This window comes from Schistocerca piceifrons, chromosome 5 (genome assembly GCF_021461385.2).
Source record: "Schistocerca piceifrons isolate TAMUIC-IGC-003096 chromosome 5, iqSchPice1.1, whole genome shotgun sequence".
Lineage (NCBI taxonomy): Eukaryota > Metazoa > Arthropoda > Insecta > Orthoptera > Acrididae > Schistocerca > Schistocerca piceifrons.
This window is the reverse complement of record NC_060142.1, coordinates 189,274,910-189,287,290: the sequence shown is the minus strand read 5'-3', so window position 1 is coordinate 189,287,290 and position 12,381 is coordinate 189,274,910. Positions and strand designations below refer to the sequence as shown.

General features: G+C 44.4%; 1 protein-coding gene across 3 annotated transcripts in view; it reads right to left on the bottom strand.

The window, feature by feature from the left end:
• The window catches only part of LOC124797831 (focadhesin), a 316,015-nt gene that overhangs the window by 254,885 nt on the left and 48,749 nt on the right, over nucleotides 1-12,381 (bottom strand). For all 3 annotated transcript variants that reach the window (XM_047260873.1, XM_047260874.1, XM_047260872.1), the window contains exons 3-6: nucleotides 5,601-5,666; nucleotides 5,372-5,526; nucleotides 2,608-2,811; nucleotides 2,357-2,534 (exon numbers count right to left, since the gene is read on the bottom strand). In XM_047260873.1, coding sequence (XP_047116829.1) covers nucleotides 2,357-2,534; nucleotides 2,608-2,811; nucleotides 5,372-5,526; nucleotides 5,601-5,666 — 603 coding nt within the window. The remainder of the gene's footprint in view (nucleotides 1-2,356; nucleotides 2,535-2,607; nucleotides 2,812-5,371; nucleotides 5,527-5,600; nucleotides 5,667-12,381) is intronic.

The following is a 12,381-nucleotide window of genomic DNA, read 5'->3' as shown; positions in this document are numbered from 1 at the left end:
CGCAGCAATGCAGGCTGCTATTCTCCCATGGAGACGATCGTAGAGATGCTGGATGTAGTCCTGTGGAACGGCTTGCCATGCCATTTCCACCTGGTGCCTCAGTTGGACCAGCGTTCGTGCTGGACGTGCAGACCGCGTGAGACGATGCTTCATCCAGTCCCAAACATGCTCAATGGGGGACAGATCCGGAGATCTTGCTGGCCAGGGTAGTTGACTTACACCTTCTAGAGCACGTTGGGTGGCACGGGATACATGCGGACGTGCATTGTCCTGTTGGAACAGCAAGTTCCCTTGCCGGTCTAGGAATGGTAGAACGATGGGTTCAATGACGGTTTGGATGTACCGTGCACTATTCAGTGTCCCCTCGACGATCACCAGTGGTGTACGGCCAGTGTAGGAGATCGCTCCCCACACCATGATGCCGGGTGTTGGCCCTGTGTGCCTCGGTCGTATGCAGTCCTGATTGTGGCGCTCACCTGCACGGCGCCAAACACGCATACGACCATCATTGGCACCAAGGCAGAAGCGACTCTCATCGCTGAAGACGACACGTCTCCATTTGTCCCTCCATTCACGCCTGTCGCGACACCACTGGAGGCGGGCTGCACGATGTTGGGGCGTGAGCGGAAGACGGTCTAACGGTGTGCAGGACCATAGCCCAGCTTCATGGAGGCAGTTGCGAATGGTCCTCGCCAATACCCCAGGAGCAACAGTGTCCCTAATTTGCTGGGAAGTGGCGGTGCGGTACCCTACGGCACTGCGTAGGATGCTACGGTCTTGGCGTGCATCCGTGCGTCGCTGCGGTCCGGTCCCAGGTCGACGGGCACGTGCACCTTCCGCCGACCACTGGCGACAACATCGATGTACTGTGGAGACCTCACGCCCCACGTGTTGAGCAATTCGGCGGTACGTCCACCCGGCCTCCCGCATGCCCACAATACGCCCTCGCTCAAAGTCCGTCAACTGCACATACGGTTCACGTCCACGCTGTCACGGCATGCTACCAGTGTTAAAGACTGCGATGGAGCTCCATATGCCACGGCAAACTGGCTGACACTGACGGCGGCGGTGCACAAATGCTGCGCAGCTAGAGCCATTCGACGGCCAACACCGCGGTTCCTGGTGTGTCCGCTGTGCCGTGCGTGTGATCATTGCTTGTACAGCCCTCTCGCAGTGTCCGGAGCAAGTATGGTGGGTCTGACACCCCGGTGTCAATGTGTTCTTTTTTCCATTTCCAGGAGTGTAATTTACTGTACCACATGACTGGGATGTCATCACACCTGTTACAGGCTGTTGTTGAAATACTTTAGCACAGTATGGGCAAGACACACAATGTCAGGCACTGGGCTTTTTCAGTGACATCATGAGAGAATGTACAGTAACTGCCTCGAATCAGGGAGAACTATGACCCCAGAGGCAACTGCCATGAGCAATAATGTAATGTTCAAGGGAGCACTGTTGACTGTAATGGATTGTAACAGTAGACAGACATGCTACACTGAAGCAAATCATTTTCCAGTTCTATGCCAGACAATGAAAATTATGAAACAGCCACACACTCCGCATCATCCTCTCACCTTAGGATAAAGAAGCCATGGCCCCAGATAAGTACCTCAGCTCATCCCATGTCATTGGGCACACAGATTAGGATGGACACAAGAATATTGCCAGTGGATGCCTGAAGCATGGAAAAAGGTCAATGGTTGGATAAGGTATGTTATTCTTGGCCACATATTCATAGAAGTGTATGAATACCTAGATGCATCCCACTTGCCAAGAGGGCACCCTTCAGGCTTGTGGTAGAGTTATTCTTTTTCAATATATATTTACACAGGATGAAATTTGGCCCCTAATATGTCTGTCATTATTTCTCAGTGACAAACAACACAGGAATTTAGTGTCCAATCATGTGTAGCTGTCTGCTTACAGCAACCAGCAGCCTCTACCTTCAGCAAGCCACAGTCCACCCCGTCAGTCAGTCACTTGTGTCAGAATGATCTGAAGAACATTCCACAGACATTAGGGCGCTTGTGTGACCACAGCTTCCTTAGTACTATCATGTACACCTGGAAAAACACTGAGGTAGGAGTGAGTGTCTTGGATCCAGCTCCAACCAATCTCCATAAGTTATGGACAATGGCTGAAAGGTCATGGATCAGAATAACTTCACAATTCTTTCAACATCTTCTCGAGTTCATATGCCACTTTCTTCAATAGAGCAAAAGGGGATGCAAAGCATTTTTAGCTAAATGTCTATAATTCAAGTGCTCATGTATGTATTTGAAAGAATAGTAAAACATTTAATTTATACAGAAAAGCAGTTCATGTTTTACCTGTGAAATTCCAGGAAACTAACCTGTAACCACAATAAAGTTTCCATCAAAAATGATTTCACCTCTTTGTGATGAAAGTTTAATACAAGTAGCTCCCACACTTCCCGGTGACAAACAGAAGGCAAATTTCGTGGATGAGCTGGATCACACAATACATATAAGAGCAGTGGACGAAGCAATTCAATACTGTTCTTTGAAACTCTGAAAGAGAATACGAATATCTGAAGAACTATTTAAAATAACATTTTTGTTTGTCTTTAGTTCATAAACTTACATTTCTTCATTGTTTTTACACAGGAACTGTATCTGACTCAGTATGTCAGGCCACACATCATTTTTGTGCCTCAAAAGAATCAATAAAGGATGTTGAGGCACTTGCAATGCAAATGGACACTGGTAATGACGTTTTTCAGAAATCTGAGTTTTCATGTCCAGTATCAGCAAACTGCCAATAGCATTAATTATTCCAATGTAATTCCTAAAAAAGACAAATTATGAAAATCAGATAGGCCATTTCTCTTCAAAATTAAAGAAACTATGTATCCATCATACAACTATAATCACAGCAGCAATTTTCCTATTTTCTTAAGTCTGATACCAGCCATGAGAGTCTACTCTAAACATAATAAAGCGATAAGAATAATTTGCTGCTGCTTTGGTGTTATAAGTATACTTATCCTGGACCATTGCAAGTTTTATAAAATTGTTCATAATGCTACTCACATTTACTTACAACCTGATAATGGTGTCTAGTTGCATTAGGAACACTACTAATAAACTGAAAGCCATACAAATACAAAATTTTGATATGGCAATATAAACTGCTCTCTCATATACATATACACCTAATGAATGGAAATAAACATGAGAAATCAGTTCCACCCACTTTTTATAAGAAAATATGTATGATGACACATAAACATAGTACCACATCAGAGTTTTACAGAAAAGGCCCACTCAAAATTAGAAATAGTTGAGAAGAAGGCAGTGAAAAAGAAAAATTGGGACAAACTGTGTACACTAGGTAGCTCAGTGAACAAAGAACTGTCAGCATAAAAAAAGATATGCATTCAGTTTGGTTAGGATCAGACACAGGCTTCAGTGCAGAGTATGAGATTTCATTAGCAAACTGTGTAGATGATGGTAATACTAAAGGAGATCTAAACTGGAGTATCTTCTTTGATAACTGCTAACTCTAGATAGATTATTAAGGACGGAAGGCACAGAACACCACTGACCAACAAACCAAAACCTCAACTACAACTTTCAATGTTACTCCTTAGCTGTACTAGTTCACCATTGATTTAAGCTGTATTTGAAAAGTATGTGCCCAATTGCTAGAGCACTTGTTTTTCGAACACTGGGCTTATAACTAATACTAACCACATGCTTTTGCAAATACACTGGAACTTCAATTTTGTGTTCTCCAATTTTAAGTTTTTTCCTGATTTTACATTTCTTCCTAGTAAGGTTTACCTTAATTCTAGATGCTTACTCAATCTCTCAGTTGACTTTGTCCTGTTTTCTTCCTATTTATATTTGTGTGGCTGAATGAGTTATAAATGGCATAAAAGGCAGATGGTTCACACCACGGGTGGTGGAATTAAGGGAATATTTTAGGCCACTGTGAAGAGAGGAGATGTGAGGAGGAAATGCTGATGTAATCCACGATCGGTGTTGCCAACACGACTTGCAACATTTAGCTTCACTGCACCACAATCACGATACAACTACTGCTAGGTTGCAGTGGTAATGGAAAAACAAGACAGTCAACTTGAAGTGCTCTGGATCGAGCCAGTGCGTGACGAATGGATCCAGCCATCACCTTTTCTTGTGCCATTTATAACTCAAGTCTCATTTTTTGTATGTATTTCTGATGTACTGTATTCAGCAACAATATCAATTGTCAACCTTTTAAATTCAAGCACTGGGTCTCGAAGAATATACTTGGTCATAATCAAGGAAACATCGCCCATTTCCAGCTACTGAACTCTTATCGGCTGGCGATTTCTTAAGTCACCCAATAACCAGTACAGCCATGCTGAAAATATACTTTTCATGCAGACAATGTGCTTTGACAAAGATGTCACATGGAAATAGAACAAGGGTATTGCGATAGCACATTTTAAAGATTTTTGTGTTCAAAACTGACATGACACAGTTGCAACAACTACATACACTACTCATTTATATACTTTGCACTGCACACACCACACACTGTAGATCATAAAGATCAGCAGCAGTGATAGAGGGCATGAAGCAAAGCTGTAGTACCTAAACTTTCTTTCAAATTTACATTTTACATAATGTACAGAAATTCACTGAGCTCACTTCTAATAGGCTTGTAACATCAACAGGGGAAGTAAACTCATTTTTTCACATCTCTTCTTCTCTCATCAAGCCTAAAATAACACTTTAATGGTGGTGAGAATGTGAAGTGCAGCTCACAAGAAAAGCTTTAAACAAAGTATGTCATCATGCACATGTATCCATTTATGCTTATGGTTTAACCACTTAGCTGCTGTGATGTTTTTAGTTTAATTCAACACGTTCATCAATTTTTGATTTTTCTGGGTAAGCCCAAAGGACGATCTCTCAAAAATGCATGTTTTGAATGTATAAATTGTGGTCATAACATGTTGGAAAACAGCTTGATTACCTTGTACCCAGAAATCAATTTCAATTTTTTATGAGCTTTTACTTGCTGTTACACATCTGTGTTTTTTTAAGACCTGAGGAAATTCATTACCACGAATTAATGTATCAACACTGTATTGCACATTTAATTTCCTTCACATAGACAGATTTTATACAAAGTATTGGAGAGGATTGCGATTTTTAATTATGTATGCCAATTACATGTGTTTTTGCTCATATTTTGGAAGGTTTTCCTCGATTCTGAATTTTCCTCAGTTTTGCATTTTTTAAAGTCAGGATCACATGAAAACGTAAAACAGGGGTTTCACTGTATATTTAAACATACTATCCGCACATTAGTACATACCATTAAAATTATCTGAACAAGAGCGAGAACTTACGAGGCAGATGTCAAAGCAGAAATGAAATGTGACAATGTTGGTCCAACTGAAAGCACTCCAAATTCCACCAGGGTGATAATTCCCTGACACGCAGTAATGCTGATGACTGGATCACCATCTTCACACTTCTGCCACAGCAATTTCAACTCAGGAAGCTGAAAATATATTAAGACATTGTAGATAATCAACCATACATCTCTGAATATGTACTATTTTGAATAATTCATACCTGGTGTATTTGAGCTGGGTTCGATTCATTTCTGTCTCTGGCAGTATCCACCAATTTTGCAATTGCCTACAACAATAATAATAAGACAGTAATATAAACTATCTAGATTCCAGCATTACAGTTAAAAACCACGTGAACAAAGCAAACACTTCAAAGGACATTGTTTCAACTTACTATATCAATTTTTGAATAGTTAAAGGACTGACTGAATTACTGGTGAATAAAGAAAGAAGGTGTGTTCAACAGTGAAAGCAACATAAGTGTGTTTGCTTAGAAGCTACTGGGCTGGGGAGGTGGGACAGGATGAAGGGGTTATTACAAACACATTCAAAATGTTGATCAGTCTTCCAAGAATGGGTATGTAAGGATCTGTAGCAGTAATGCAGTATAATCAAGAGGTGTCTAAGGCTTGAAGCCAGTTCCATCTGAGGCAGAGGAAGCACCATTCCCACTTTGAGCTTAGTGCTGCAAATGGTCACCAAAAATGCAGGAAAGCAACACTGAAACAGTGTCAGATTCCAGTAGGTTAATTAGCTGCCAGCCACATTGTGAGTGAGCTGGTGATGTGAATGATCAACTGTGACGACAGCAGAGTTCTACAATCCTAAATATTCTGAACTATGCAAGTGCAGATTCATGTTAGTGTAACGGTTTTTATGCTTTTGTGTCTTCTTAATATTCATTTTATTGTTTCCTTTGTTTTAATGATACACTGCAACTGTTGCATGAGAACTTTATATATTCCCTATGAGTATTCTCCCATAGAGAGACCAAATATCTGAAAGCAAAAAGTTAGTTACAGTTTTCTACTCCAGAACAAAGAAAAAGCCTACATGCTGCATAAATAAGAATGTTAATTCTATGAAATTTTGGGACTGCAGCCAGGTTACATTGACTTCTTGCCAGGATATTTTGACTGACAACCATTCAGCCATCTTCAGGTGAGCTACAGGAACACGTCCTGTAGTCACTGGACATAAACACAATAATAGTTCCAGCTTTCAATGACCACTGTCCATTTTATGCCACAACAATGTTTTCTGCAGTGTCATGTCTTCTCATGTTGAACAAAATATAAGATGACCTTTGGCCACACTTTTGTACTGACTGTGCTGGCTTCAATTCATCACCTCACTTGGATTGGTATAGTAAGAACATACATAGATTCTACAACTCTTCTGGATGTTACAGATATGAGTGGCTGGCTAGTTTCTCCTTTTGGACTCTGATTCAGTCTGGAGGGAAAATATGGATTTTGTTTATCAGTGACCAAGAAAATAGAGAAAAGTTCCAAACCAAATAATGTGATGTATTTCCTCTTTTAATAAGTTGTAACTTCTCTCTCTAAAGTCTTATATGTAACCCGCCAAGAACAATGTAACATGTTAAAGTACTGATATAATATATTGTTAGAGCTTTTCCCACAGAATCACTTAACAGAATGGCTCTCAAGAATTACATTGTCTTTGACTATAAAAAATCCACAAGTTGATAATCCCCTGAAGACAACCTAAGAAATTTCCACCCCTGTGTAATTCTTTCATTTCTTAAAGTTATTTATTTAACCGAAGAAAGAAGATGTACGTCATTTTCATCAACTGGATGGTTTGAAATGTTGTTGATCAATCTAATAAGTTTTCCAGTGATTAGATATTTTGTGATTATGCCAATAAAAATATAAATCAGTTAAACAGCAACTCACTTGTCAGATCATGAAGATGAAGTCTTTGGTAAGTATGGTACGGAAAGTTCTTTCTCCCTGCGTATTTGCTCAAAATGCTATTATACTCACATCAAAAGTGGTTTTGCATCACCATGGTTCCCAGAACTCCTGAAGATAGACGTTGACTGCGGATATTGTATCACAGACACAGTCCCCTTGACTGTTCAGATATGTCACTAAACCTGCCCAAACATGTAAACAACCATGCATGGGCAGCACCTAGTAGATGGAGGGAGTCCGACAGCCAATCAGTTCCAGTCATTCCACCAGGACGGAGGTACACAGCTCATGTTGTCCATAGTTCAACCATGCCTAGATGTTCAATACCGCAGGTCGAATGGTTCAAATGGCTGTAAGCACTATGGGACTTAATATCTGAGGTCATCAGTCCCCTAGACTTAAACCTAACTAACCTAAGGACATCACACATCCATGCCCGAGGCAGGATTCAAACCTGCGGCCATAGCAGCGGCGCGGTTCCGAACTGAAGCGCCTAGAACCACTCGGTTACAGCGGCCGGCACGGCGGTTCGATCACATCCTCGTCATTACTTTGTGCCAGGAAGGGCTCTCAACAAGGGAAGTGTCCAGATGTCTCAGTGTGAACCAACGCGATGTTGTTAAGACATGGAAGAGATACAGAGAGACAAGAACTGTCGATGACATACCTCACTCAGGCCACCCAAGGGCTACTACTGCAGTGGATGAACGCTACCAATGGATTATGGCTTGGAGGAACCCTGGCAGTGGCGCCACCATGTTGAGTAATGCTTTTCATGCAGTCACAGGACATCGCATTACAACTTAAACTGTGTGCAATAGACTGCATGATGCGCGGCTTCACACCCGACATCCATGGTGAGGTCCATGTTTGCAACCACGACACCATACAGCATAGTACAGATGGGCCCAATGACATGGCAAATGGATCTCTCAGGATTGGCATCACTTTCTCTTCACTGATGAGTGTCACATACGCCTTCAACCAGACAATCGTCGGAGGCACGTTTGGAGGCAGCCCGGTCAGGCTGAACACCTTAGACTCACTGCCCAGCAATGGAGGTTCCTTGCCTTTTTGATTGGTTGGTTGGTTGAGGTTTAAGGGACCAAACAGCAAGGTCATCAGTCCCTTGTTTCAAATATGCGCCATTCCACTAATGGGACAACTCAGTAAAGTCAGAACAATAAAACGGAAAAAGGGAAAACGTAAAAAGGCAGTCATGTTGTCATTGGTAAAAAACAAAATGAGGGAAGTCGGTAAGAGAACGAACCCAACACTATGCTGAAGCAGCATAGGCAAGACCACCTGTGACTTAAAAGGTACAACTGCTATAATGTAGAAAGTATGTATGGGAATAGAAAGACTAACCAAGCCTTAAAAAAAAAAAAGGGTAAAAACAGAGTAAAAGGGGAAGAAAAGAGGAATTCGGTCAGGGAGGTGAATCAGGAATCTCCGAACACTGCTTACAGTGGGAGACACCCAAACACTCACCGCCCTGCCCCAACACCAGAGAGAGATTAAAAACCTTAAAACTGAGAATAAAAACCACTTTCCCGGAGGAAACCGAGAACCAGAGAGACCATCCGGGAATCGTCAGCTAACATCAAAGGTACAGTGTGGGGGAGCCTGTACTTAGCACGCAGAGCCAAAAGAAGGGGGCATTCAACCAAAATGTGGGCTACTGACTGGAAGGCTCCACAACCACATAGTGGGGGTGGCTCATCACGCAAAAGAAAACCATGGATCAGCCGAGTATGGCCAATGCGGAGACGACACAGTGTGGTCGAGTCCTTTCGGGAGATGCGAAAGGAAGAATACCACGGGCCTGGTGTCACCTTAATTGCACGAAGTTTATTAGACAGGGGAGTAGCCTCCAAAGAATTGGACCATGACTGTGCGAAGTGGGATTTGATGTGAAGCCATAAATCCGCTGCAGGAGGGGCTACAGAAAATGGGGGGTAAGTAACTGCTCCCCCAGCCAAACGATCAGCGAGCTCATTACCCGGGATACCCACATGGCCAGGGACCCAAAGGAAGTCAATAGAACAAGCAGCACAGTGAATATCAGCGAGATGGTCATGGATGGCAGAGACCAAGGGATGGCGCGAAAAACACCGGTCAATAGCAAGAAGGCCACTCATCGAGTCCGTGCATAACAAAACGCGGTTGTGTTGAGACTGTTTAATAAAGGTAAGGGCCTGGGAAATTGACATCAATTCCGCAGTAAACACCCCACATGTAGGTGGCAGCAGATGACTTTCCGTTCCAACAGAGGACGTGAAGGCATACCCAACACGATCAGCAGATTTAGAGCCATCAGTGTAAAAAACAACAGCATCCCGAAACTCCCATAAAATTTGGCGGAAAAAGGAACGGAACACCACCGGGGGGATGGAATCTTTCGGACCACGGCGGAGATCCATCCGAAGTCGAGGCCGAGAAACTAACCAAGGAGGGGTGGAGGGGAGGGAGCGAGGAAGACAGGACAAAGAAGGAAGCTGAAAATCACGGCAAAGAGACGCAAGGCGCAGCCCAACCGGTAAACCCGCCCGAGGGCGGGAGTCGGGTGGGCGACGTCCACGGTCTGGGAACAGGATAGAATAGGAAGGATGAGTGGGAGAGGAACGGATAGTGAGTGCATAAGACACCATAAGCTGGGACCGCCGAACAGAAAGGGGGGGGGGGATCCCAGCTTCAACCAGGAGACTATCAACAGGGCTAGTAGGGAAGGCATCGGTGGCCAAACAGATGGTGGACTGGATCCAGTGCGTGCAGTGTGGAAGGAGCAGCTGAACCATAAACTTGACAACCATAGTCCAAGCGAGACAGAACTAGAGCACGATAAAGACGGGGGAGGAGGGAACGGTCCGCACCCCAAGAGGACTGGGCAAGGAAGCGAAGGACATTGAGTTTACGGAAACATCCTACCTTCAGGAGTCTGATATGGGGCAGCCAAGTGAGCTTGTTGTCGAAAAGAAGACCCAGGAAACGAAACTGTGTGACCACAAGCAATCATTGTGCAGCGAGATAGAGCTCTGGATCAGGGTGGATCGTAGTACGGCAACAGAAGTGGACCACTCGCGATTTTAAAGGAGAGAATTGAAACCCGTGTGAGAGGGTCCATGCAGAGGCACGCCGTATAGCTACCTGGAGCTGCCGCTCTGCAGATGCCATCGAGGAGGAACTAACCCAAATGCATAAATCATCCACATACAGGGCAGGGGCGACCAAGGGACCGACAGAGGCTACAAGTCCATCGATAGCAATGAGGAAAAGAAGGACACTCAAGACAGAACCCTGTGGGATGCCCGTCTCCTGGGTCCGTGGAGAACTAAAAGCAGTACCAACTCGAACTCTGAATGACCGATGGATCAGGAACTGGTGGATAAAAATCGAGAGTGGGCCCCGAAGACCCCACTGATGAAGGGTAAGTAAGATGTGATGGCGCCAGGCCGTGTCATAGGCCTTGCGGAGGTCAAAAAACACTGCAACCAAATGGCGGTGCTGGGAAAAAGCCTGCCGAACTGCGGATTCCAAGCGAAGTAAATGATCGATTGAAGACCGTCCCTCTCGAAAGCCACACTGGTAAGGCGACAATAGATCCCGAGATTCGAGGACCCAATTGAGCCGACGGACTACCATCCATTCAAGTAACTTACAAACAACATTGGTCAAACTAATTGGCCGATAGCTGTCAACAGATGGGGGGTTCTTACCAGACTTAAGGATGGGAACCACAATGCTATCCCACCACTGAGAAGGGAAGTCACCCCGGAGCCAGATACGGTTAAACACCCGAAGATGATGTTGCTGTTGTGGAGCACTGAGATGTTGAAGCAGTTGGTTATAAATGGAATCTGGGCCAGAGGCCGTATCATGAGAAGAAGATAGAGCAGAAAGAAATTCCCATTCAGTAAAAGGTTCGTTGTAAGATTCTGACTCACAAGGGGTGAAACATAAGGTGGAAGCTTCAGCCAGCTGTTTTTGATGAAGGAAAGCAGCTGGATAAGAGGCTGACGCTGACGCCACTGCAAAATGGGTTGCAAGATGTTCTGCAAGAACTAATGGGTCCGTACAAATGCCATCTGGGAGGTGAAGGCCTGGGAGGGTGGACTGCCGATGGCAACCTTGGAGAGAACGAAGTGTAGCCCATACCCGTGACAGAGGGACAGTAGAACCAAGGGAAGAAATGAATCATTCCCAACATATCCGCTTACCCTGTTTGATTAAATAATGGGCTTTAGCACGGAGGCGTTTAAAGGTAGTAAGGCTGGCTACAGATGGGTGCCTCTTAAAGTGTTGCAAAGCTCGACGGCGATCACGGATGGCAATGGCAATGGCCATACTCCACCACGGGACTTGCCGGCGACGAAATGGTCCAGATGAGCGCAGGACAGCAAGGCTAGCAGCGCGAATGATCGCGTCAGACACGTCACGTAGGACGTCATCAATACAACCCGACAAAGAGGGAGAAAACTCGACCTGTGCAGTGTATAGATGCCAATCGGTGCGGTGGAAAGACCAACGAGGTAACCTGTCAATCGGGGAGCGGGAAGGGAGCGTGATAATCAACGGGAAATGGTCACTATCACAAAGGTCATCGTGTGGCGACCAGTGTAATGAAGGGAGGAGAGAGGGAGAAGAAAGAGAAAGATCAATGGCAGAAAAGGTACCATGACCGGCACTGAAATTAGTAGGGGAGCCATCATTAAGAAGGCACAGGTCGTGGTCTGCAATAAATTGGTCTATAAGAAGACCTCGTCTAGATGGAAAGGCACTGCCCCACAAAGGATGATGAGCATTAAAATCCCCAAGGAGGAGGAAGGGAGGAGGAAGTTGCTGAAGAAGGGCGGTTAAGGCAGCAGGTGTAAGAGTTCTGTCAGGAGGGAGATAAAGATTGCAAACTGTGACTGCAGAGTCTAAGTGGACCCTAACAGCAACCAATTCCAATGTAATTTGGAGAGGAATCCATGTGCTAGCAATGTCTGTACGGACCAACGTACAAATGCCACCAGAAGCCCGCAAGGGTCCGACCCGATTTCAACAGAAAACACGGAA